Source organism: Oryzias latipes, chromosome 11 (genome assembly GCF_053564925.1).
Source record: "Oryzias latipes strain Hd-rR chromosome 11, Olatipes_Hd-rR_3.1".
In the NCBI taxonomy this organism is placed as follows: Eukaryota; Metazoa; Chordata; class Actinopteri; order Beloniformes; family Adrianichthyidae; genus Oryzias; species Oryzias latipes.
In genome coordinates, this window is record NC_136247.1 from 7,015,142 (window position 1) to 7,043,114 (window position 27,973).

Here is a 27,973-nt window from a genome sequence, read left to right on the forward strand (position 1 = left end):
TATGAATGTTTTTCAGAGTCAAAGAGATGCTGTGTTGTCACCCCTTAAGAAACACCAAACATCTCCAAAAAAAGTTTACCCCAACATGTGAAGCTATGCCCACACCCAGCATGTGTGGCGCATTCCAGAACATGCTGAACGTGGGTTTTTTGACACACTTTTGCATAGGCTTTTTATAGGAAGTGGCTGCTTGAACATGCATCAACGTCTTTTAAAATCAGTCAATAGTTAGGAGACATTCTCATTTCAAAGATTAAATTGTTGCCAGTTGTACCAGATATTAAAGTTTTTTTTTGTTTGTTTTTTACTGTTGTGGAGTTCAGGAAGTGGATTAGGGCTCTAAACAGCAGCCAGAGGCAGCCCCTGGTGGTATAATGTTCAAGAACCCGTGAAACTGAGCGACAGCGATGAGAGACATTTATTTAAAAAAAATAATTCATTTTTTAATGTCACTGACAATGTTAAAAGAGGACCAAGACTAAGTGATTTACTAAGAATAAAATTGTTAATTAAAAAGGTATTTTTCATCGGAATCAAAGTAGATTTAAGCTCAGCTCAACATGTGTTTGCATTTAAACTTAATTTAATGGGAGATTTAGTTTCATTCTCTTAGCTTGGAAATTTGCCCACAGTCACATTTTTTCCTTTTTAAAACATCACTGACATAAACAATGTTTAGAAAATCCATTTAAGAGTTTAAAAACACTTTATGATTCATTTAGTTGAAAAATGAGTTCTTTCTTTTGTATTATATTGGTCCAATTGAATGAAAAGCACTTTTTGCCATTCTTTCTTATTACCAATAAATTATTTAAACCCTCTGTTTTAGAATACGTAAGATGAAACATCTGATTAAAAGATCTAATTTCATTTACATTAGTGATTTTTCTTTTAGCATGAAAGAGCATTTACAGTCTGCCGTGCACTGTAGTCTCTGGCTCCTTTACAGACTAATGTCCAGAGGAATTAGTCTCTCTGGGATGGAGGGGAACGCTGACAAGGCAAAACCTAATAAAAACGGAGTTCATCCTGCCCCCGCTCCCTCCTGGCATTGGCAGGCATCCCCCCTCCCAGATTATGTGTAAATACGTCGAGCTAATATTTGGCACCACCATGACACAAAATTTGGTTTTGAAGAGATTTTTACTAGAAGTCAACACTAATGTGGTATTGCATTTTGTGAACATGACAGAGATAAAAACGTACAAGAAAAACAACCAGGAAAAACACAAAGTTTTACAATTTACACAGCTCGTCATAAATAAAAACTTTACACAAGTAAATGCAGCGGTTCATTTCCCCACTAAACACATGACGACAGAGTGTCTGCTGGAGGCAAGGTTGTGTAGCTGAGAAACTTTTATTTTTCAAAATAAAGTTTGAAATCATTCTTATTAGTGACACTAAATACCGTATACAGTATTTTGAGAAGAATAAACGAAGCTCAAACTTCATGCTTTTCTTGGATTAAAGAGATTACAGTTTTATTTTTGACAGGTTTGATATATTTTCAAGGTGCAAACGTCAAACTGAACTGAGGTGACCCCTGGTTGCGCTCATCTCATGAAAGCGTTAAGATCAAAGACTTTTCAGGTGAAAGCTAAAAGGTCCGGCTTTGGTCAATTTCCTCTTCTCCCCTTTGAGGGATTTCCCAGCATTCTATGTTCACCAACCTGCTAAGATTGCAGTGCAACGTTTTCACTGTCAGAGTAAGTAGAATTAGACATTTTTGCTGATTTTTTTGTCTTCTTTTACTCCGATGCTACGTTCACACCGGGCATTTGATGCACTTGTAGCACACGATGATCACATGGGACTATCACTGCGCAAAACCAGAGCTTGATACTTTTGACGCGCCTTCAGTGTGCGTGTGTTTTATACGTAGAGACCAAAAGCAGACTTAAAAATGTGCATAGCGACCAGTGTATGCTACAGTTTCAAACGCGGATTTACGCGTTTACATCGACTTTTTGTCTGAAGTGGTCGCTAGAATGCCCTTTTTCCAAGTCCGGTGTGATGGTACATACACACATGTGATGCAAGTTCAAGAACATGCTAAACGGGGATTCCTGAACGTGTTTGTGGCATACAGTGTCGCTATGTTATACTAGCGCATGTACAGTACAGAGCAAAAGTTTGGACACACCTTCCCATTCATTTGAATGAATGGGAAGGTGGAAGGTGGTCTGTACTGTACCAACAGAGGGAAGAGGCGTGGTGCAAAATGTCAAAGTGGTTCAAATCTCGTGAGGCTTGCTCCAGGCTTTTTCTGTCACTGCTCTATTCCGACATACGAAAGACTTGGTGTCATAGAATTCCGGCCGGACACAAACTGCAAGTATTCATTTCTTCTTTGTGATCAATTTTCAAACAGTTCGTACTTCCAAGTTTTGAAAAGGACGCCACCCATTTGTCAATACCAAATCCCTGATTGGTCGAAGGTCAATTGGTTTAAATGTCAATGCACGTTCAACATATGCATTAAGTATGTAGAGTCCAAAAATGGACTTCATGAGTCATAAGGAAACCTGAAATGCACCTTTACATAGACTTTTCCCTGAAAGTGGTTGCTTGAATGCGGTTTTCCAAGCCCAGTGGGAACGTAGCATACAAATTGATTGTCTCGCCATGAGGACTCGCTCAATGAGCACAGCCAATGACTGCAAATCTTTTGACCACGTTATAGTGGTGAAGAATCAGTGCATTGCACGAGACGAATAAAGCAGCCACTACTAGTAATCCCCCTTTTTCTGCAGCACTCTGCTCATCTTCTCAGATTTGCCTCCAATCCTTCCTATCTCTTCTACGGTTTCTGCTTAGTCATGCCTTAAGGGGGAGAACTTAAAGATCACAAGATGTCAGAGAAAAGAATTCTTTTGAAGTCCCAGTGAAAGCAGGTGAAGATGTAATCACAGGAAACCTGCGATAACACAGCGAAAAAAACAAGACATCTGAAAGCGCTGCAACACTGTAGCAGACAAATCCACCAAACGTCTGAAACGATGGCTCCAAACAACGCACAACCTTATATACAGTAAGAAGTGTTAGCTACAAAAAAAAACAAGTGGCTCCATTAAATGCACAAAGACCAACATTGTGGCACAGACAGAGTTTAGCAGCACTACACAGCTTCTGATTTTAGGTTACAAAAAAAAGGTAAACGGGGGGATATTTGTGTTTTGAAGGTTTTTTTTAAATAGCCAACAAGTTGTAAAGTGTATTTTTGAGCATAATTGCACAAAAATGTTGCCCCAAGCTGAAAACTGTAACAGCTGAAGACATTAAGACGGTTTCTGCAGCGATGAGCTTCTTTTATATTCAAAGCCCCTGAACGCATCTGAGATTTAAAAAAAAAAACACTGGAATGCGGAGAGGCTTTCTGAGTCTGATGCTTGATCTTTGGATAACAGACCAAACGGGGGAGGAGTTTGGTGACTTGGATTCTCGGTGTAATGTTGTGTCCCGCAGCAAAACCCTCTTGTGTTTCCAGTGTCTGCTCTACGTTTTTTTTTTACAGGAATGTGTGAGAAAGAAAACTCTGTTCAAGTGTCCTCTGAAGGCCGAGGGACACGTGAGGCTCTGCCTTTGTGAGGCTGACGGGTGAACGTCAGTACGCTCATCTATGATGGATTATCAGGTTACGCCGGGTGGAGGGTGTGTCTTCTCTGAAAGGGACTGATGTCTGATAATCTTTTTCATAGATTTTCTTGTGACTCTGGTTTAGGGTTTCTGGATTATAGATTTAGAAACTAAATAATAAAAGGATCAGATTAGGCTTCAGTGATCTCATTTCTAAGTTTGTTCCAATGGATATTTGTCTGAGGATTCTGGGATGTTTGGTCTTTGGAGTAGTCTTTACCTGAGCTGCCTGATCAGAGGGCAAAACCACTTTAGCTTCATGTTTTTGCTGCGGGACAAATGAGGAAGGAAAACAGGAGCTGCAAACGTCCCCAAAGAGAAGAAAGGCATGAAAAGGAGAAGAATCGGGTGGATTTTGCGTTCCAAGGGATGCAGTGGGACTCTTGCCTCTCATCTTCGGAGGTAAAAACATCCAACAAAAGTTCAGGCTAAAGCAAAGATCGCGGCGGGCTCTCAACAACTTCTTCAGATGTGTCTGCGGCGGTGGTGGTGGTGGTGGTTGTGCATGTCCTCCAATGAGATCCTGCCCCACACGCCAATCACGAATGCCTCAATCTCGCACTCATTTGCCCCACGAGCAATGCGGAAGAAACCATTTTCTCCCCAGTTCTTCCCCCAGGAGTTGGCAGCGATCTGAAAATGAAAATGAATCAAGTAGAAAGAAAATAAATGTTTCTTATAAAAACCCACTCTGTTGGAAAATCATGTATTTGGTGTTTTAAAAAGGTTGTTTTGGGAGGTTGCTTTTTTTGATGATGATGATGGCAGACACATATAAAGAAAATTTAAGCTTAAAATTGCATTTCTGAGTTTTAATTTATTCAAAATTGTTGTGAATCAGAAGCAGATAAAACAAAGCAGCTTGAAAAAGATCATTTTTGTGACGTAGAAAAAACGCTGGGCGGGCCACAAGTTCCCTGCTCCGAGCTCTCAGGAAGGCGAGAGGAAGAGGGGATGGGGTTTCTCACACCAATGCCCACAACTCAGAGGTCAGTTTCTAATAAACTTCTGCCGCTCTACAGAAACTATACCCTAGATTTTGGTTAAAACAGCATAATCTTTGAAAGACCAAAAGATGATTGCAGAGAGACTTTAAAAAGAAATGAATATTGTTAAATAATGTTAAAACAAAAAAACGAAATGGTTTCTTAATTTCAAAAATGCTAAATGGAAGATGAAGAGGTACAATTAACTAATAAAAGTTTTTTTTAAATCATTAATTTTACATTAAATAACTATAATGGCATCTCTTTTTTTATCTGTATTTAAAATCCCCAAAATATTTACCTTAATATTAATAATTAATATTTATAATTAATATTTATAATTTAACAGTTTCATTCTGAATTTCTTAAACATTTTTATTTTTAATATAGCAACAACTCCACTAGACAAGCGTTTGGGAAAAACGTTAAAAAAAACATACCCAATACTTTCTTGGTGTCCCATCATAATCTTTGTCTTCACCCCACCTGTAAACAAAACAGAGAAGACTATGTTAAGAAAAAAAAAGAAACAGCATCTATATTTACATAAAAGAGGGCCTGCTTCCATGAAGAGATTTGAAAAGTTGAAACCGGATTTCTTATTTTTTGTTTACAGCACTCTGGAATGATTTATTTATGGCTGGAAACATGTTTTGGCACTCCTACATCATTCCAATAGCAAAGGAATTCCCTCTCCCTCTGCCAGTTCTCCCCTCCAAACAAGAAACAGGAAGGAGAGGATAGGTTACCAGGAAGTGAACACGACGGCGGATGAGACTTTCGTAAACACACAAACGCTAAATTTGAACATTATTGTTGGTTTTCATGCCTGGTTTTGGGAAACTTGGCGACGACTCAAAAATCTCCATCTTTCACTGGTCCTGTCCCCCCATCCCACACACACACACTCAAACCCAAGTCCAACAGACACACACCAGCACTAAAATGTTCTCCTGAAGCCAATTCCCATCCTGTTTCTCCATTTCGTGACTTTTATTTCCCAGGAGGCTCTCTGTGCCCACTGGCTTGTTGTCTTTTTGTCATGGAAAAGAATGTTGGGAAAATACGCTGGGTGATCTGTCTGCCAGCTGAGCTGCCTGCCAACACAACCAGCCCTCCACCAGGGAGTGGAGTGGGTTCAGCGTCTCACCGTATGATGTCAAATGTCACACAGACAAAAAGCAGACACTTGGAAAACGGCTACAAACAAAGAGGAGCCTGAAAATAGACTAGAAAAAAAAAAAACAGGATTTGTGTTCTGAGTGACGGTACTCGTCCACCTCCACACGATTCTACCTGACGGCATCGACCTGACTCTGACCACTGCTGATAGCATATAAGGCACCTCAGGACAATGTTCAAGCGTGTCACCGTGCCCCCCTCCCCGGCCTGCCTCACCCAAACACCCCTCACACCCCTCATCCCATTCCTGACCTCTTCTCCGGAAAATTGATCCCGCTTTCTGTCCGGTGTAGAGGGGATCAGCACCCCAGACAAAGCGCTTTCCACTACAGTGGACCTCAATGCTCTTTCCACAAACTTTCCCAGGCAGTGGGCTTAAAGGAGAGCAGAGTTTTGGGATTTGGTCTATGTAAACACACCGATGTCCAGGATGAGCAGGTTGAAGCTCTTCTCTTGTCCGCCAAATAGGGATGCAACGATTTACTTTCCCTATCATTCGGTTCAAACCTAGTTGGTTTTTTTGGGGGGGGAGGTTACAGTTTAGTTTTGAATCGTTATAGGATTTGTGTATCACAAAAACAACAACAAAAAATGAAAAACTTGTTAAAATGCTTGGTTAATAAGCATGTACAAATGAATAAAAACCCTTTCAGTTGGCTCATACTAAGCGTGATCAAATGTAATAAAACATTAACTAATGAATCCTTCTTAAATATAGCACAACACGTGTTTGACACTTTTAACGTAAACATACTAGATTGCAGCACAATGATTCAGTTTAACAGTTTGGGTATTTTTTCTCAGTATTTTGGCCTCCCTACTCTAAAGCCATGTTAGGGCAACTTCCAAACATGGTTAGGCGGGGCACAGAGAAACTTTAGGTTTACATCTTCGTTTTTGAAAAATAGAGCAATTTTGAAACAAATTATTTAGGATAGCAAATTCGCAAATGTTGGCATGTCTATGAAAACTCAGTCGTCAAGGTGATGTTGTTGCCATACTATGTTCTTGAAGCAACTGGACTCTAAAATGTGGATTTAGAAGATCTTCAAAAAAGACAAAACATCAGCTTAATTTCCATATGTCCTTAATTTCAATCGTATCATTAAATTCAGGGCTCAAATTATTTTAACACAGAAGAGTATTTTTCATGTAATTGGAAATAAATTCAGGTATGAAGGGGTTAAAGTCTAGTTGGTCCTGAAGAACAGAATCCTGCATTACCAGTTTGAAGGTAGAATGCAAAGAAGAATTTGGTGGAAAAGACCACCCAGAGCAAAGAAGCTGCTGCAGAAGCTGAGGTCTTTTTTTTTGTTAAATTTAGTTCTTCCACCCCTGAAACAGTTGTCCGGGTCAAGAAGAGGTGACTGAATGATGGCCAAATGGCCACTCATCCCCGTCTCAGCCCAGCCCTCAACTTTCATTTGAAAAGGGAGACTTGTGAGGAGCAACAAATCACTGTCGAGACATTCCTGTGTCTTTACCAGCGGCATGGACCAGAAAGAGGAACCACCTCAAGTACTTCTGATAAAGAAACGTTACACGTCAGAGCTTTTTATGGTCGCTTGGTGTCCTCCAGACAACACTTGGATCAACATCAAAAAATGACCTATGCGACTGATGTTGCTGCAAACTGTAACAATAGGATAATTGGATTTGAAGAGGAGTAAAAGAGGGGAAGGAGAACCGCCAGAGAGGCAGATGGTCTGATAAAGGGCAGAAGGCAGAGGAGACACAACATGGCAAGAGAAGATTTTTTTTTAAAAAGCAGTAAAGGCTGGGAAGGAAATGGGAGAAAGGATGGGGGTGGGCACTTCCAGGTGTGTGAGCCGTCTACACGCCTACATATTTGCGGTTACTGAAAGGAGGAGGGGGCCACTGTCTGAGACAGATAAAGGAGTGGAGCAAAGGTGTGTTTCCCAAAGCAACAGTCTGGGAAAGCTCACTCAGAACACGTGTGGACTTAAATCGTGCCATGGCTGCTCAAAAAAGCTGCTGCTTTGCTTTTCTTGTGCATATTTTCTAATCCTAAAACATTATCGAGCAGGTCAGCACAGTGACAATGGACACATTTTGTTTTGTTGAGGAGTTTTTGATCCCAGGAGGTCAGAACAAGACCCCTTGACATGAGCTGTTGCTGTTAATTGGGAACTTACCCAGTAATCCTGACTGAGTGCGTGCCATGTTTGCGGTATTGTGGCGGTTTGGTCGAGCTGACGTCGGTGTGTTTGTAAATCCCATTCTTGTAGACAAAGAAGTCCTCGTGGACCTCCATAATGGCTGCAAGGACAAACAAGCGAATAGATTTACTTTTACAAATATGTGATGTCAAAAATTGATGACCCTGCGACAGACTGGCGACCAGTCCAGGGCATCCCTTGCCTACGCCCAAGTGGCCGGGATAGGCTCCGGCAACCCCGTGACCCCGAAAGGGAATAAACGGTAAAGATGAATGAATGAAAAAAAAAAAAATTGATCATCACCATTGTGATTTGAATTTCCCTCTTAGTTTTTATTAACACGTACAGCCAAACCCAATCTTAAGACCAGTCAGTAATGTTTTTTTCCTATACCTAACCAAAGGTCTTGAAATTATTCTTGTTCTGTCTTTAGTTTATCAACAAAGTCCATCAATCTTTCAAATCTGTTTAATCCCTTTAGTGGCCATGGGGTTGCTGGAGCCTATCCCACCAACTATTGGGTGAAGGCAGGGGTACATCACAGAAAAGTCACCAGTCTTACCAGTAATGTTGACCACTGATTTGAATTGTGTTTGTTTTGTTCCAGGCAATCTGCCGTATAAACTACTGCCTCTCTTAAAATAAGGAAGTAGTCCAAAAGACCTGAAGACGATATCTTTTTCTAGAGCTGAGAATTCAGTGCATCAAAAGCCCATGATAAGAGTTGGACAAAAGAGGGGACACAGGCTTTTGGTTTGATTTTCAAAACTAAATAAATCAAAATCAAATCAGAAGTCCACGTCCCCTCTTTTGTCCAACTTTTATTACAAAGTTAGACAAAGAAAATGAGATCCATTCAAAATAATTGCCAGAGTTGTAGACTGGACATTAAATCAAACCACAAGGCTTTTTGAAAACAGGTTGGTGAGTTGTGAGGGAGAACTTTGGGACTGTATTTATCATGACTAAGACTGTTGTTTTCCATTTAAAAGAGTTAGCTAACCATACACTGTAAAGACTGTATTTTGTCTAGTCCATCAATTTCAATTGGGTAAGAACCCCATTAAGCCAGTTTTTAGGCTTCTTGGTCATCCCTATTTTGACTGGAAAGGAGGTCATTGAACTCCTTCCTTTCATGAAATTGGGCAAACACATCAGTTGTTAAAACAAGCCTACTAAGACCCTTCACAGAGCTCACTGTTGGGTGTTTACATGGCAGTCAGATGAACATGCAATTCTGATCTAAACTATTCTTAACTGGTCATGAAGCTAAAGTAAAGATAAAAAAGAAGTGGTTGAAACCAAAGTATGAGAATTTCTGTTGAGAAGTTTTAAATTGCAGTTAATAGGGACAGTATTTGTTTTGAAACAAACCACCTAGTGGTTACTTGGTGAACTGCATAGCTCCACAAACTTTTCAAACTTGCATGCCAAGAAGTTAATGCAGATGTAACTTGATTGTGTAAGAAATTACTCTGGCAAATACATATACAGCGCTTTTCTAACATTTTAGAGGTCCCAAAGCACTTTACAGTCACAGCCCCATTCACACACTGATGGCAGCTCCCCTATTTAACACTGGTGCCAACCTGTAACCACCAGAAGCAATGTGGGGTTTTGTGTCTTGCCCAAGGACACTTTGACAAAGGCAAGGTGGGAACATAACATGCAATCTTCCAATCAGAGGTCAACCACTCGACCATGGTGGCCCCATGGCTGCCTCAGGGGTTCCCCAGTGAACTGACCAAGTTCTGGTTGCTTTTGTTTTCAAACCTGCCTCAAAAGCAAAGTGTTTTTCTCCTTGTTTTAAAAAAGATTTGCTAACATATACATAAGATAGACCTTTTTAAAAAGAAACTGACTCTAGTTGGATGCTAGACGGTTGGGGTGGTCAGTCAAAAAACTTTCGACCGCTATGACATAAACTTTTATATTTTGTGATAAGGAGACGGGGGATGAGAGGCAAGACACAACCATTTGGTAAAAACATGACATCGTGAGTAAATCTTCAGATTTGCGGGTCTTCAAAGGACTGTTGAGAGTTTTATTCTTCTTAATAAAAGTCTTTTAAGGAGGATCTGATGCCATTAAAGTTTTATTGTGAAGCAAATTTAAGGTGAAGACACACACAAACACACATTTAGACATCCCTTTACCTTGAACAGGGCCATTCTCCATGATCTCTTTCATAATTTCCTTTTCCTGAAACAGAAAGCAGAGGTAATAACTCAGGCAAAAGAAAGGGAGACCAGTGTACAGATCATTACACATGACTGAAAACAGAGGATTGAATATCATCTCCCAGATGTTAAACGCCAGATAACACAATTGAGTTGAGCAAGGCCTGCTGCTCCTAATGCCTGCTTTGTTGACCCTACAGGCCAATGGAGAAGTCATAAATCCAATGATCCAATGATATTGCAATGCTTCAGCTGTCACTTAGTCCGAACGGACGCTGGACAAGGAAATTACAAGTAGGCTTTAGTTTCAAGCTGACGTCTGGAGGCATTATGGGTGACTTTTGAACCCCAATGTTGTATTTAACAAAAAGATTAGGGGTGTCATCGTGAGGCAGATGAGAGGGGCACCACTTTGGAGTCACCATTTTCAAGTCAAGCTTATAAAGCTGATGATAAACGTGATCATCACCAAACGTGTTCATCACTGACAAGTGAAGAAACCCTCTTCTTCAAGCTACATTTGACACCGCACTCAGCAATGTGCGTTCAAGCAGCCTCTTTCAATAACACGTCTGTGTAAATGTGTGTAAGCGTGCGTAAATGCGCCTCTCTGGCGTCTGCGTTCAAAGCTCTCATAGCTACGCAAGCTTTTACAACAGTTTTCGGCCTCTACATACAAATCGCGTGGCCATGGATTTGGTTTATCTGGTGAACATGGTGCTGATGACATTTGCATTTGTCTTTTATGAAGATAAACTAAGGCCACTCTCCTGACATGATGGTAATTCATACCTCCCATTGCAAGGGCGCTAGCAAATTTGCACCGCTTTGAAATTTCGTACCAAGCCTCTTCCAACTGGACATGTGCCAGCAAACAGTAGAAAAGGAAAAAGAGGAAGAAGCCCGTCCCTGCTTGACCACTGTGAACACCACGGGGGTTCTTGTCAAATATTTTTACGTAGTTTTAGACGTAGTCTTCATTGATGGATTCTATTTAGTTTACCAAAAATCAATGAGATGGACTTATGGCAATGTTGGACCAAATGCACAAATCTGATTTCAGGTCGAGATTTGAGCTCTGACAAAGGACAGACATTGAAAAAGAAAAGAGTCTTATTGTCTAATATGCACTTTTTTCTTTTAGTATCACATCATATTAGAAATAAAGGTTAATTATTTATTGTCATCCCTCATTTGGTTTTCACTTTTAGTATTTTGAGTTTTATTTAAAAAAATCCATTCAAAAGTCAACTTAACATCAACGAAACAGGCAGCTGAAGAGGATGAAAGGCTTCTCTTGCCCTGCTGTAAACTAATGCTGGTTCTTCATCCTTTTTTAAAAGAAAGTTAGTAAACCTGTGCAGAAAAAACAACAGATGAGTGTATGTGTGTTGCAAAAGCGTCATTGTTACTGGAAGACTTAAGGGTGCACGGTTTAGTACTGTTTTAATGCTCGACTGCCGTGCAGAACTGTGGAAACAAGAATTCCTGTCAGGAAATGTTTGTGAAGTCCTCCGTGCTTCGTGTCTGTGCATGCATGCGGGGGGTTTTCTGGTGGTTTTCTTTTTTTTTTGAGGGGGGGTGCTTACATTGGAGGACAGCTTGTACGGCGGTGTGGACTGGTAGATGTCATTGTGGTAGTTGTATGTGTTGGGGCAGCGCTGAGTTGCCTGCCGCTTTCCCCGGCCAACTGCGCGGCTCTGCATCATGCAGCGACCCACCTCTGCGGGCGCCTGCTGTGGAGGCTGATACGGGTAACAGTTCTCTGTTACAACCCTGTTGGATTGAGGAAAACACACGAAACCCTCAGGTTTGTATCTCTACACCGTGGTGTTTACTCAGAGTGTTGCTAACCCGCGCCGGCGGAGATACCACCAGGCTCCGTCTATACGTCCTCCAGCACAGCCTCCTTGGTTCCGTGTATCGCAGGAGATGAGATTTTGGGGGGACAGCTGAGGGGTCATGTGCCCCATTGACTGGATAGAGATTCGGTCTGATGCTACGGCTGTCAATAAAACAAAACGTTTGCAGGGAAAATGAGATCAACAGTGCAGTCTTTTTTTTGCTTCTTTGTTTTTTCCTCATGCTGCTCTTCTTTATTGCAGTAAAGTTATCTGATATTTGGGGCATTTAGCTGCATCAGCATGTGAAGCCTCACCTGCAGTTGAGAAGGCCCACGAAGCAGCACAGTTGCCCTGATCCAGAGGTTCATGAATCTTGTTGGGCCACTTCTCTGATGAGTTGAAGTAGCGCGGCAGATGATCATTCTGAGGATCCATCTTCATCTACAAAAGACAACCAAATTAAAACTTTTTTATTTTCATCTCTCTGGACTGTAGAGTCAACTTTTGTCTAAATCAAGTCTTACATCATTGAATCCGAACTTGTGCGATCCGTTTCGGACTCGGTTGCATTTAAATCATTTTTCAGCAAGCTTTTTAAAGTTGTGTTCAAACTCCCTTAAATTATCTTTATAAGTGGTCTGCTCTTTTATTTGCATGTATGTGACATGGGATCACATGACATGTGGTCAGAAAATTATAGCATTTTTTCATTCATTTTCTTGACTGTTTTTCCCTTTCGAGGTCACGGGGCTGCCGGAACCTATCCCGGCCACTTGTGGGCGAAGGCAGGGGACAACCTGGACAGGTCGCCAGTCTGTCGCAGGGTAGAATGTCCACAAACACACACTCTCACTTCACTCTCACACCTAGGGACAATTTAGAGTTGCCAATTAACCTATGAAGCATGTTTTTGGACGGTGGGAGGAAGCCGGAGCTCCCGGAGAGAACCCACGCATACACGGGGAGAACATGCAAACTCCACACAGAAAGGTCCCCCGTTGATGTTGGTTTTTTTTTTCATGTCCCCCAGCTGGGACTTGAACCGGAGGCCTTCTTGCTGTGAGGCAAGAGCGCTAGCCACTGCGCCACCGTGCATTTTTTTCCTTTTGTGCAATACAGTCATTTGAAAGATTGTTTCTTTTTTTAAGAAACATCTTTAGTAGATGAACCAAAAAATAATAAAATAAAAGGTGTTTACACTTAGATTTTTAGTTGTAAATTAGCTAAATGGAGATAAATCATTTTAGTTGTTTGCAATTTTTAACAGAGCAAATTAAAGAAGGCCCCAAATCAATGGGAAGGTGTGTCCAAACTTTTGGGCAGTACTGTATGTATTAAAGTGTGAGAAAAAAATCAGCGTTATCATAAACATGAGCTACTCAAAGGCTTCATTGGTCAAGAAATATTAGTGTACAAATCACAACTTTTTGATAGTCTGCAGTTACCCTCCTTATTTGGTCTGTTGAGATCCCTTACAAAAACGTCTCCCTAAATCTTACCATGTACATTGGAACAGTGGTATAGTCATGCAAGTTTTTATGACCGTTTTTGGGTTCTATGTACTAAAGATGTGGCCATTTAACGTGCATTCAAAGCTAAACTCGGTCAAATTTTGACCAATCAGGGACTCGGATTTGGTTGTGACGAATAAAGGACACCTTCTTTAACACACAGTAGTTGGAATTAATAATTTCCAGTTTGGGCGGATGGAATTCTATGAAACCAACTCTTTATCGGAATAAAGCTGTGAAAGAAAAAACGATTTGCAAGATTTGCTCCGCTTTGACATTTCCCACCAATCCGCTTCCAACTACAGATGGCGGACATCCGCTAGTAGAAAAAAGAAGAAGAAGCCCCTCCCTGCTTGTCCAGTGACACCATATGCTAAAAGCATTTAGTGTGTTCTTGAACTTTGTCACATGCCAAGTGTGTCCGCAGACTTGATCAGAAGCAGACTTAATTAGAAGTAATACTTGGTTAGATTCATAGTTTTACCAGTGAACAAATTACAATATGTCATAAGTTATCCCATTTCCCGTTCCTTAGCCATGGATTTTTCACAGATATAAACAAGCACACATGTGACATTTCAAATTAAATAAAAGACTGTACCACTCTGCAAAACATTAGACACTTTAGGAATAAATTCTTGACACCTGCTTGGGATAAAGATTACCCTCATCCACGTGTACTTTCCAACATGAAATTCAGACTATGTCCGTCTCTGAAAACCAGTAGATTACATTTCCCAGTCAGACGTCAGTAGAAAATAATTCTTCCTTAACAATTTGGAGTGTTTATTCAAAGGTCAGATGGGAACCTTTGATCCAAATCCTCTTTGTTCCATCAGTGTAAACTCTAATGCATGTTTTTAGCCAGTTTACAGGCCTTTGCTTGCAGACATATGAGCTTCATCTATTAATGTGCTCCTGAGACTCACACACGCCTTGGCTTTGATTGGAGACGCTTCGCATTGGTTAAGGAAGAGCATTACAAACGTGGACAAAAACCTGATCAAATCCGAGGAATGTGCCGGCAGTCTGCGATTTGTGCTTGTGGAGGGTCAAAGTCCAGCAACACCTGTTGTGAGGACAGAGTTGTGGCGCTACAGGCGCAACAGCCTCGTGTGTGTTTGAGTGCATGAGAGTCGGTGATAAACTCTCATAGAATCAAACAAGACGGAGACTGCTGGAGGGCGGAAGGGTGCATTTCCTAATGGGCTGCAGCCATATTAGCAACACAGGTACGAACATGCTGATTGCGGAAAAAGGAGTTTCTGGGTGGGGAGGGATTGATGCCGGGTACAGTGGGGGAGGTGTAGGCTGCAGCACAAGCTCTTTATTCTCCAGCCAGCCACCATCCCGGCCCTCATCTCGCTCATCTGATGTTTTGGTTCCATCTTATGTAATCTGTCTGGGTAGAATGTAAACAGAGGCTGAGCAAATCAGAGCAGGCCGAGCTTCTGTACAGACTCTCCCGATCCTCCATAATTAAGTGGAAAATGTTTTGCCGCTTTTCAAAACAGCATTTCCCTCATCTCTGTTTCATGGGAAGCATGAAGGAGCGGAAAGTCACAGCTCAGTTCTAAAAGCTTCACTTTTTTCCCACACTCACACCTGTCACTAAAACTTCCTGCTTCCATCACTTAATCCTCTCCATTCCAACTTTTCCCGCCTCAAATTTAACCTACGATGTGCATAATAATGACGGTAAAAATAGTTTTGCTTCTTCGGCCTCTGTTATCTCTGTTATTTAGCTTAATGGTGATGAGCAATGCGTAAAAATGACTGACTATCCAAGACCACAACTAGGCAGCCACGCCTAGAGAAATACGCTGCTCAATTGTCTTTTTTTTTTTTTTTTTAATGGGACCATAATTTACTGAATTAAGTTTATGCTGCAGTTAAGAAATCTCAAAACTAGTTATTGAACCATTTACTCGAGTCACAAAACAACTGTTAGAGCTTTCAAAAAATACAAAGAGTAGAACTACCAGACCATACAATAGTTGATGTCTCATTCACCAGCTTGATGCATGAAAAGAGTCGGTTGTTTTGCCCTCTTACACAAAAACACTTATGTCGGTGTTTATTTCCTGTCATTTGCAGAAGATAAAGAACCAAAACTAAGAAAATCTGACCAGGCAGATGTTAATTCACATTCAGAGTTTGTCTACCTTAGATAGAGCTCTGTATTTGTAAAGATGAATATTTCAGCAATGTTATTCGATAGCTGGAGGCCCCGGAGAAGATGCAGGACACACAGGAGAGACTACGTCTCCCGGCTGGCCTGGGAACGCCTCTGCCGCCCACCACCACCACCCCCCCGAAGGAGCTGGAGGAAGTGGCCGGGGCGAGGGAAGCGCTTAGACTGCTGCCCCCGCGACCCGGTCTCGGATAAGGGGAGGAAGATGGATGGATGGACAGCTCTCAAGTTTGTTAAGCCACAGAAATGCTTATAAACTGTGAAATTGGATTCATGCATCCACCCATCCATCTATCCATCCATCCTTTCATTTTTCATTTTTTATTGAGAATCCATCTATGGATCAATCCATCCATCTAACTACGCATCAGTTAATCTATTGACCCATGTACCAATCTACCAACCTACCCATCTACAACCAAACAGCCAATGGATCAATACACCCACCTATTCATCCATCTATCTGTGCATAAATTTATCTATAGACCCAACTTCGAATCTACCAATCAACCAGCCAATCCACCCATTCATTCATCCATCTATCCATGGATTAATTGATCTATCAACCCACAAATTACGTACCAATCAACCAAGCAGTCCAACCACTCATTCATTCATTCATCTTTCCATTAATTAATTACTTTATCAACCCCTGTACCACCCCACCCATCAACAAAACAAGCAAACAATCAATCCAACCATCCATTCCGCCATCAACCTATTTACTGTTCAATTATTATATCTACCTACTTACCAAACAATCCACCCAGTCATTCATTCATCTTCCGTTTTATCCCTTTCAGGGTCACAGCGCTGCCAGAGCCTATCCTGGCCACTTGTGGGCAAAGACAGGGGACATCCTGGACAGGTTGCCAGTCTTTCGCAGGGCCACAATCACGCACCCATTTACTTTCACACTCACACCTATGGACAATTTAGAGTTGCCAATTGACCTATGAAGCATGTTTTTGGATGGTGGGAGGAAGCCGTCCAAAAGAGAACCCACGCATGCATGGGGAGAACATGCAAACTCCACACGGAAAGGTCCCCCGTTGATGTTCTGTTTCAGGTTCCCCGGCCAGGACTTGAACGGGGGGCATTCTTGCTGTGAGGCAAGAGTGCTAACCACTGTTCCACAGTGCAGCCACCCAGCCATTCATCCATTCATTTAACTATGTATCAATTAATCTATCAACCCACTTACCAACCTGCCAATCAATCAATTCACCCTCATGTTCATCCATCCTTTCATCTATGTACAGACTGATCAATCTATTGACCCTCCTACAAAGCTATCAACACACTGATCAATCAACCAAACAATCAATCAATCAATCCATGCACCCATTCTTCCACTTAATCAATCATTTGATCAATCAATAAGTCTATCTGTTTGTCTATCAGATCATACCTGAATCTCGTTCATGTTCATGACAGTCCTTGAGGGTCTCTGTGTTCCCAGGCGGTAACGGATGCCTTCATCCAAAGACATGCCAAAAAACTGACTGTAGTTTGCTGCCTTCCACCTAAAAAGGTATGAAACACACATGAATGCTCTGGAGCATGAACGCAAAGATCCAACTGGCACTGTCTGCATGAATGCTTGTGTGCTATGTTTGTCTCTTACCCATAGTTTCCTCTATTGACTGCATGGATGATGTCGGCCTCGATCAGACAAGCATTCTTCTCACACTCCCAGTGTCCCGAGGAACCACATGTGCTACAAGAGGAGAACAGATAGAGGAGGCTGTTGACCTGCTGTACAGTTGTAGCTAAATCATAGGCGGAAGCATAGCGGGGGGAAAAAGACTGCACCAGATTTGTCACAATTCTCAAAACAGAAATAAATTTTCTAAAGGAATTCCAGCACTTTATAGGAGTGGAAAAAAACAAAACTGAGAAAAAGAGCATTTAGCAGCAGATCACTGATCCATGTTTGGTCAAAAGATAGCAAGATGTTTTATATGACTAAAGGGATGTTTATTTTGGTCGTGCTTAGGAATAATTTACATTCTGATGACTCATTCTAGAATAAAAGGAGGCTGCACATGTGTACCAGTAGCGAGGAAAAGCAACCATGACAACACTTTATACACTTTTGCATGATTTCCTAAATAAATATGGTATTTGGTTATATTTTATTTACATTGGAGCATCACCCATAAAAACTATAACAACCCAAATCTTGATGATTTTATTTTCAGATACATATCTATGCTTTAAAAACACCTTCTTGACACAAAAATACTCCTCCTACCATGTTTAGTATCACTTTGGGTTTGCTCGGTCCTCTGTAGACTTTGCTTATTATTAGAATTAGAGGTAACCTGTAATGATTTATTGCCTCTTCCTTCCTCTAGATGCAACACAGGAATGACATGGGGGACTGTGAGGTCAAAAACCCCCACATATTTACTTGTAGGTTTGGGACACACTGGGACATACTTTTTTTGACAAATTTATGGAGATGGAGTGTAACTGAAAATAAAAGATGTGTTGCAATGACAAGTAGGAGACCAGATTTAACAAACTGGGTCAGGCCTCCTAGACATCTCCAAGTAAACATCTCCCTGGTCTACTTGCACTGGCTCCCCATATGTTTCAGGATTGATTTTAAGATACTTTTAGCAGTTTTTAAGTGTCTTAACGGTCTTGTGCATTCTTATTTATCAAATCTTTTAATCAAAGATGAACCCTGGCGGACCCTTTTAACCATTCCAGCAGTGAAAACCAAAACTTATGGAGAGGCATCTTTTTTGCACTATGGCCCTCGTTTATTGAATAGTCTGCCAGAGGACCTAAGGGGCTGCAGAGAGCAAACTTGTTTTTAAGAAAAGACTTTTATTTATTTATCTATCTATCTATCTATCTATCTATCTATCTATCTATCTATCTATCTATCTATCTATCTATCTATCTATCTATCTATCTATCTATCTATCTATCTATCTATTTATTTATCCATTTTATTTTGTTTAATGAATTTACACTAGATTTTTAATGCATTATTTTAATTCACCTTATTCCAATGTTTTATTGTTTATTGCTTTTCTCAGTATCTTTCCTTTTTTCATTCTCATTTTTATTTTTATTTCCGGTGCTTCCTCAGCTGGATCCTCTCCCTCTGTGTCGGCTGCTGTTCAGCCGCTGCAGCTCTAGATGGGGAAGTGCATCGCCGCCTTGCTGAGGTACGGCCGGTCCCCGGCTGTGATGCAGCATCTGGCTGGCTATGCAGCTATATTTACAGAGGAGGGGGTCCAAATAAAAGTTTTTCTCAGTCGCTTAAGTACAATTCTCAGATCAGAATTGAAGTTTGCAAATACGTGTGCGCATTTCTCAAAACAATTTGTACAAACAGCAAAACACTATGGATTTCTTGCAAAAGCCTGTAACTTGCTCAAAATCTTTAGTTCATCTCTCAAAACTAAGTCTTTATGTCATTGAACATGTCAGTGCCATCAGAATGTCAAGTCCTTGTGTCATTGTCTACGAACAAGACAGTCAAATGACTTAGTCATGTTGTCAATATAACTGTGTACTTTAGAGGGAGGTTCTGATGTAAACTATGGCTAAAGTTTTGATGACAATTATTGTAAAATGTAAGTTACAGCTTTTTTGTTTGATTACAAGAGACCGGACAAGATTCACATTTACAGTTTTATTGTTCATATTGTAATTTGTTGACAGACCATGCCATACCAACATAGAAAAAAACCCACTGCAAACAGTAACACAAAGGGAAAAAAAGATAGGACAATATTCTGTCCAACAGTACAGGCAGTGCAGTAGGAATTGGTGTGGTCTTCCTACACCTCTTGTCGTTCCTGTATGTTAGGCCACAAATTCTCATCCACATCACAGCAAATATCCTCTCTTGCAATGCAGTGAAATATGTTTGTCACATTATGACAACTTGGTCAACCATTTTGCAGTTAATGACTTATACGATGAACTAATGACTAGGTGTTTTGAGGAGTAAGGCTATTGCACAGTGAACTATATAATACATTTTGATCAACATGACATAAACAATTGATAATGTAGCAAAGAGCAGAGAATTGTACATAATCATTTGCATGGATGTACCAAAGCAATTGCAACTTGTTCAAAGAAGTGAGAAACTGCTTATATGATGTGCACAAGTGACATCATGATGTGAAGATTGAACAAATAGTTTTGGGAATTTCATTCTGATCTGAGAATTGTACTAAAGCGACTGAGAAAAACTGTATTAGCGTCTCCAACATCTTGCTTTCGTGCTCCACCTATTTCTTATGGTCTTTCCCCATCGTTTAGGGGGTGGGAGGTGTGAAAGGAGTGGGAAGTTGTGTGTAGGTATGTGGAGGGGAGCCCTATTTTTTTTTCTTTCAATTTTTGTGCTTGTTTATTTTAATTTTCATGCTTCTTTTTATATTATTTAGTTTGTTTTCCTGTAAAGCACTTTGTGTTATCCTTTTATAAGAAAAGTGCTTTATAAAGATTGATTGATTGATTGATTGATTGATTGATTGATTGATTGATTGATTGATTGATTGATTGATTGATTGACTGATTGACTGATTGATTGATTGATTGATTGATTGGTTGGTTGGTTGGTTGGTTGGTTGGTTGATTGATTGATTGATTGATTGATTGATTGATTGATTGATTGATTGATTGGTTGATTGGTTGATTGGTTGATTGATTGATTGATTGATTGATTGATTGATTGATTAGGAACAGAGCTGGATAACATACGATGTGCTGCCTCGGCATCCTAAACCACTCAAGCATAACTTTGTTTGTCTTTGCAGCATCTAGGACAAGTTTGACGGTCCAAGCTGGCATTAGCTGGTATCTACTTTGATGTAGGAACAGACAGGCCGGGCCTGTTGTCGATAACATTTACAGACTTGGCACCTCATTGCAAGCAGGAAGTGCCACATTTCAGGAATTGCACACGGACGCTTCACGTCAGCCAGAAAGATCTGTGGAAGTATTGTGTTTAGCTGACATGACCAAGACTTCCCTTTTCTGTCAAAAATAACCTAGGAACTGATTAGAACAGGCAGTGGCTGCCAAAAAAGTGTTTTGGAGTGAGATGGGGGTAGAGGGGTGCTTGTTGGAGCTGTGTTCTCCCCCCAGCAGTGCTAGAAAAATGGCTGAAGAGCAAATTAAGGAACATAGAGTGTAATAGGAAAAGGGAGATGTTTGTGTTTCTCTGTGCCAAACTCATGGTGCAAGAATTTACGTGCCCATGTGTATTGCTTCAGCAACCACGTGCGAGGGTGTGTGTGAATAAGAGTCTTTTGTTTGATGGTGAAAGGAGGAGACTTATCATGTAAGTGCTGTTTTTCTCATAACATGGAGCACCACGGGCTACATTTTTTTAACGAATTATTGACATTTTTAAATGATGGAAAATTCACTTATTTGAGTATAAAGTACTTAAACCCTTTCAAAATATCAATTTATATCTGAGATCCCAACTATACTAAACCCCTTAGTTGTAAAAAAAAAACGTGCAAAAAGAAAAAAAAAAGTTCAAAGGAAAGAAACTCTACACCAACTTCACAGAAATGCTGCAGTTCTTCAGAAAAACACTGGGTTGATAAAATTGATTTATCAATCTGAATTGATCCAAGCATAATCAATCAATAATCGATTAACAAAAATAGGGATCGATCTTTCATGCCTGTCCTTTTCCGGTGACCTTAAGCTACTCTTGTGAGATTTTGTGTAGAGATCAAGCTTTGAAACAATCACGGTGTACAACTGTAAAACTGCTAGACAGTTTACAAAATGCAATCAGAAGGTTCATGGATTATGCATGCATTACTAATATACTCGGATAAATCTACAGAATCATTTTAACAGTAACAGCAGTAAAGTCAACGTCTGCCAGCTTGATGCTAACGTATAATGGAATTTCCCATAGGACAGCTAATGTCTCGTTCGACCTAAACACGCATTGCTGACTAAATGAACAGCTTTATACACTTGCAGGCATGATTTTTCCAAATTATTTTTCTAAGTAACCATTTGTGGTCTAAAACAGTGGTCCCCAAACTTGTCAAGTCATTGGATCGGTATGACATCACACAACGTTTTTACTTACCGGTCTTTAAAAAAGGGGAGGATGATTATTGTTGCAACGCTTTGGTAAGATAGGAACAGAGACGTGACAAGACGAACCCTGAGCTTTTGTTTTGACACGCATGACATTGTACATCGCACAGGTGTCATCATCCTCTCCCTTTCCCACACTCATGGTACAAAAAAGAAGTACTGTCTATTAAATGTAGCTTTTTTTTTTTTTGGGAAGTCGAAGGCTCCTCTTCTGTCTCCTGGCTGGGCGTTTTCCCCTTGGCAAAGAAACTTTCCAAAGACGTTTGTCCTTTACTAATTTTGCTAGCTCCAGGGTTTTTATTTTATTGTACTGTTTAAAATGGCATAAAAAGTGTAAATTAAGCAATTCTTTAAGCAAATAATTCACATATTAAAGTTTGCATGGCTTCCTACCCAAAAATTATCAAAATAAACAGTTTCAAACATGTATTGAGTTACTGTACATTTTGGTTGTATCTAAACAAATACATTATAGTTGTGATGTTTCTCCGTTAGATGGCCCTGAGAACATGACTTTAAACAAGTGAGGAATTTAACCCCTCTTCCTGTACTACTGACTAATTTTAGCCATGTTGGGGTCATTTAGACTTTATACAAAATATTTCATTTCGATCATCTTGACTGCATTTCCAGCCAGGTCCTTGAGTGAAGAGCTTTTTTTATTTGCTAAATCTGTCCTTGAGATACAATGGGTAAAGTAAATCAACTGTAAGGAGATTAAGGCAAAGATTCCCACAACTGATAGAAAAACAAAACAAGCAAAAGATAAAAGTTATAAGAGATTTATGAGCATGGGAGGAGATTTTTTTAAAGCGCAAATGAGAAACCTGACAGTTGGGCCTTTATAAAGGAAATACCAGTGACAATTCCTTCACTTCTTCTTCCTCTTTCGGCTTCTCCCATCAGGGGTCGCCACAGCGAACAAGTCGCATGGTAAACTTGGCAATGTTGTACGCCGGATGCCCTTCCTGACGCAACCTTCTCCAACCAGTATGGAACCGGCACGGAGGTGGAGAAGGGAACAGGGAGCAGCCCGGAGTCGAACCCTGGTTGCACGGACAGAAGGCGCCGGAAACCAGCACGAGCTAAACCGGCTCCTTGTGACAATTCCTTCACTAGTACTCACTATTGCACTATATAGTGTGTTCACCATTTTCTCCAAAAAGTAACTGCTTATGTCAATGTGCACAGCTTTCATTTGGGTTAAAATAGTTAAAGTTTACTCTACCTACAGATGTGTACATGCAGGACTTAACAAAAGCCAATTAAAAATGTCATAAAATTGTGAATTGGCTATTGAGCTAGGTCTAAATAGAACAGAAAGTCTGACCTATCGAGAAAAAATCAAATGAAAGACAAAACCACTAATTTTGTGTGAAACGTTTGTAAATCCAAAGCCCACATGGAACAATGTAAAGCTTTACACTTGGAATTAATTAAGTGGAAATTCATGATTTTTGTGGTTAAGGCAGAACTTAAGAAAAATGCACACATACATACCATAAATTGCAATTCTCCTTGTATGTTTGTCCTGTGTAGAATTTGTTCCCATTTCTTTGGCAGACACCTAAGAAGAAGAGAAAAGAGGTGGGGGGTTTAACAGACCAGCTTTTGATAGGCCTAAACACAAGTGATCCTCTAATCCAAGCATACGAGACACAAGTTACAGACTTTTGCATAGACTGTATTTAAACATAATAGTACTATCAAACCCCTCACTAATGCATGTGCGTTAGCTGGCCGGATACAATTGTGTGTACACATATGTGTACACAGATTATGCGATGTCTTAGGGGCTCTGAGCCCCAGTAATCCGGTGTAGGAATGTGGTGTTAGTTTCTTTCCTCCCTTCCCAAGCTTCCTGGGCTCTCGTCATTCTTAAAACCAGCTTACACTTAATAGCAGGAATAGAAAAGATGGAAACACTACATTGTTACATAAATGATTAAACTTCAGAAATGTTTTTTTTTTGAGCTGTAAATGAACTATCAATCTAATATTCAACCAAAACCATGATGTGAATTATGTGACAGCGTTTGAATTCCTGCTAAACTGAATTTTGAACCCTGCCTTGGTGACGACTTAACTAGGTGACAGGTTAACGAGGAGGTTTATCGATCATGTGATTTACAGTGGACTGCGGTGTCAGGGTCACTTCCATGTGGAATTTCAGGAATTAACTGATTGATAATTTACTCTCAATTGGCGAGAGGCCAAGAGCAAAATGTGTGATTTATTATCGAGCTGCTTGTTTTAAATCTGTCATCCATGAATGTTAACATCCAACATGTTACACATCTGTCGAGAATGTTTTTTAATAATATGTTTCTCGACCAAGATAGTCCTTCATCCCCTCATGTGACGTGACTTTGGTCCAGACTGGGCATGTGTGTCACACTTCACAGCTTTGCCCTTAAACCTGCATGGTCCCCTCTCCTCTGCACCGTCTGTCCCATTCCCCACATAGCACAAATTCCTCTGTAGTAACCTGTGCAGGTCCGTCATTCCACCCCCATCCTTCCCTGATTAATAAGAAACTTGCTGTTTCCTGCTTACAGGTTCTACAGCTCATCAGCACCGAGAAGCTTTGCAACAACTATTTTATTTTTGTTGCACTCCAGCTAACATATTTTAAAATTACCACTAATTTGTGAATGTTTTATATATTGAAACCATATGGAGATTTTTAAGGGGATCTGACAGGGTAAAAGTTCCTTTGACTACTCAAAAAGGAATCACACGTGTTGCTCCAACACCAGATCTCATTTCTCATCACCAAATTTCTTTCATTGGTCTATATCAACAGTCATTTGATCAATTGGGGAACTTGGTAGAGGCAAATTAAATGTGATATAGTAAAAAATAAACTGGTTAAATATTTTTACTACTTCAAACCCTTAAAGTTTCTCGCCTGACTGAACTGCTAAGGTTTTGCCTCCATCTTAAATAAGGTGAATAACCCTTTCAAGGCTGAAGGAAGGAGACATTTTAGCTTTCATGGGGATTTTTTAACTCTTAAAGCTCTACTAAAAAAGTGAATAAAACATTTTAAAATCTTAAATGGGACAAGAAATTAATTGTTTGTTTAAAAAAATTACATTTACTCCAATGTACAAATTTGCAGCACACAGGTTAATCTCATATCAATGTATAACATGCAGAGAATAATTTACTTTTTGACAAAAAGTCATTGCTTCAAAGGAAAGTCTAGCTTCACTTATTCCATAGCAAATACTTTACTTGGAGACCACAAAAACTGGAGAATGCCTTCTCTCCAACAGCCAGCCAGTGTTTCTGGGTAATCTTTTTCATTTGCATGCTCAGTTAATGTACCATCTATCAATAAATACTATCGTGGATACTTATTTTACCTGAAAGACAGAAAAAAAATCCAAAATAAAAAAAAACACACATGGTGTTGTTTGTTCTCAATACAAACAGGATCATATAAAATCAACATACCAATAAAAGGGGGTTGAATGCCCAGACAGTGGCCCCAAAAGTCCGGACAGCAGTCAGAGACCGTGCGGTTGCAGAACAAGTCACAGTAACAGATGGTGTCCAGGTAGGGCACAGTGCACTGATCATCTCTACCAGGACAGCAGCCTCCTCTCCTTTGGCAGTACGAACCAAACGGGTCCCTGATGCCCCCAACATGTAGAGGCCCGGCAAGCTCCCTCTTGGTTCTTCTGGATAGGATTCGCTCTGAAGTGCTTTCTCCTACCAGCAGGAGCAGCGCAGTGATGGTCAAGAGGAGCTTCATGGTAAATCTGTGAGTGGAAGTTGGCTCGATTAAAAAAAATAACAAGGCACTTCCTGTACTACAATACATGTGCATGTGCACACACACTAAAAAGGAGGCTCAAGCAGAGCTGGGAGCTAATGGTCCGAACATGTCATTCTTGAAAAATGTCCACTATTTCTATCAATGTTCCTTTCAAGCAGCCAAGACAAACAGCAGCTAAATAGTAGAAATAGAAGTATATGGGAAATGACCCCTCAGTGCCAGACTGTCACTGAGATAAAAACTAAAAACTTTTAGGTCCCGTCTCATTATAGACATTATTTATAATACATTAAGAGTTTTCCATTGTAATTTGATATTTTTTGCTATTTATATGTGTATACAGACACATACTTAGATAAATGAGAGTTAAATGCAGGGAAGCCAGGTAGAGATCGTGTTGTTAGAAGGATGCTAAGTCTGGAGCTACCAGGAAAGAGGAAGACCAGCAAGGAGGTTCATGGATGTGGTGAAGGAGGTTGGTGTTACATAAGAAAGGTGCAAAAGATACAGTTAGATGGAGGTGAGTGATTGACTGTGGCAACCTTCAATGGGTGCAGCCAAAAGACAAAGGAGATGCGTACACACGTTTGTGTGCATGTGGGTAGTTGTGCCCTCGAGAGGGTTAAGGTTTCTGAATGATTGAGTTCCCAACTGAGGGTAGAGGCCGACCAGCTGCTTACATAAATAGGATCATTATTTATCCAATCAGAACTCTGCTCACAAAAGGACATCGTGTGAGGCTCCCGAAAGACGTCTGATCTTTGCGTGACTACACCTTCAGCTGAAATGAACACACATAAAAGGCCGTGGCGATGTGGGATGGGCAGGTCCCGTCCTTTACACAAGTGTTTTGTTGTGGCAGACTAAGCCACAATAAAAAAAACCTCAGCAGGCTGCTAAGTTAACTCCTGATGCCTTCAGGTCAATCTGTCAGGGCTGATCCAATATCTTTACAGCAGAGCAAGGAACTAAACTGAACCACATTTGTTCAATTTGCTGAAACATATGTGCTCAATTTTGATGTAGAGGCACAGTAGTTCAATGTGACTCCATATATAACAAAAAAATTCTCACTTAACTCATTTTGTCAAAGATGACTGACAGATAAAAGGAAGGTTTGAACTTGCTTAGATAATTATTTAAATAATTGTATTTTGCCACAGCAGGGTTGGGGACAGCTGGAGCCGACAAGTTGATCACTTTCTGGAGCAACATGCATAGAGGTCCTCACGTTTACAGGTATTTTACATATCTTCATTGGATTTTAGAATAGAATAGAATAGAATAGAATAGAATAGAATAGAATAGAATAGAATAGAATAGAATAGAATAGAATAGAATAGAATAGAATAGAATAGAATATATTGATCCCACAAAGGAGCAATTCCCTAAAGTATCTACTTTTGGTGAGTAAACAAGGTAATAATAGCAGATTGCTTCCTCAATGTTATCCTAACGCTTCGGGGCAACAGAAAATGAAATCAGCAACAATTTCAGAGACAGCTTCACATTAGATTGAAAGAAAAAGAAAAAAGAATTCCAAGCTGAGACCACCTTTAACTCCTGCTCACATGTCCCCTGTCTGCCGGCTCCTCACTGCTGAACTTTAACACAGCACCTCCCACTTGATAATGTATTTTGTATAACCTTGATTCCCTCCATGTCAAACAATCCTTTACTGTTTTCTTCTTTTAAGACCAATTCAGTTCTTGAGCAGCATTAATACCTAAATTGTCTGGCCGAGGCTCACACCACAACAGGAGAGACTCAGGAAACTTTTAAAAAAAAATGCGACCTCACACCCCAAAGGTAAATATTTCGTAACAGTTTAAACTTGGCTTTTATGTATTCAAAGTCATGTTGGAGACAAAGACTTCAGAAGTGTACAGGGGTTGGCCTGCGGTGTTCTCGCCAGAGATGATAGAAGTTGTCTCTAGTATTTCTGACAGATGTTCACACTCTGAGCCACATTCATGTTCTCGCTGCACCTGCTATGAAAGAGCTGTTGAAAAGTCAGCAAACGTGCTGTTTTTACCTCAAACAGGAGAAATCCTGATGTAGTAATCCAACCAAAAGCTGTTTTCTGTTGCTGAGGATGGGAGTCGCAGGTGTGGAGTTGGTCTATAAAGTCCCTTCTCTCTGTTCCTTTATGCAGGATCTGCTATGCCAGTGTCTGCCGTCTCTATATACAGACAGCAGGCTAACCACTCCCCCACAACCCAAGCCCTGTCCCCCTCGCTCGGCTGCCTCTCTGTGGATCCCACAAGGAGGCTATCTCTTCAAGCGTTTCCTCCTCTTATCAATTTGGAACCTCCAAGTCATTCCATACTCAGCCTGCTGCTTCTCCCACACTTTTACGTCT

The 27,973-nt window shown here is 40.4% G+C and overlaps 1 protein-coding gene across 1 annotated transcript; it reads right to left on the reverse strand.

Moving 5' to 3' along the window:
- Window positions 1-1,124: 1,124 nt before the first annotated feature.
- tinagl1 (tubulointerstitial nephritis antigen-like 1) lies at window positions 1,125-27,973 on the reverse strand. Its single transcript, XM_023960150.2, has 12 exons — window positions 27,647-27,973; window positions 25,287-25,594; window positions 23,325-23,391; window positions 17,344-17,436; window positions 17,128-17,242; window positions 12,326-12,452; window positions 12,022-12,172; window positions 11,757-11,943; window positions 10,144-10,189; window positions 7,964-8,087; window positions 5,066-5,111; window positions 1,125-4,272 (listed from the first exon to the last, which is right to left on the reverse strand). Exons 2-12 carry the CDS (start codon window positions 25,585-25,587, stop codon window positions 4,105-4,107), a joined length of 1,425 nt encoding a protein of 474 aa, XP_023815918.1. The 5' UTR covers window positions 25,588-25,594; window positions 27,647-27,973; the 3' UTR covers window positions 1,125-4,104.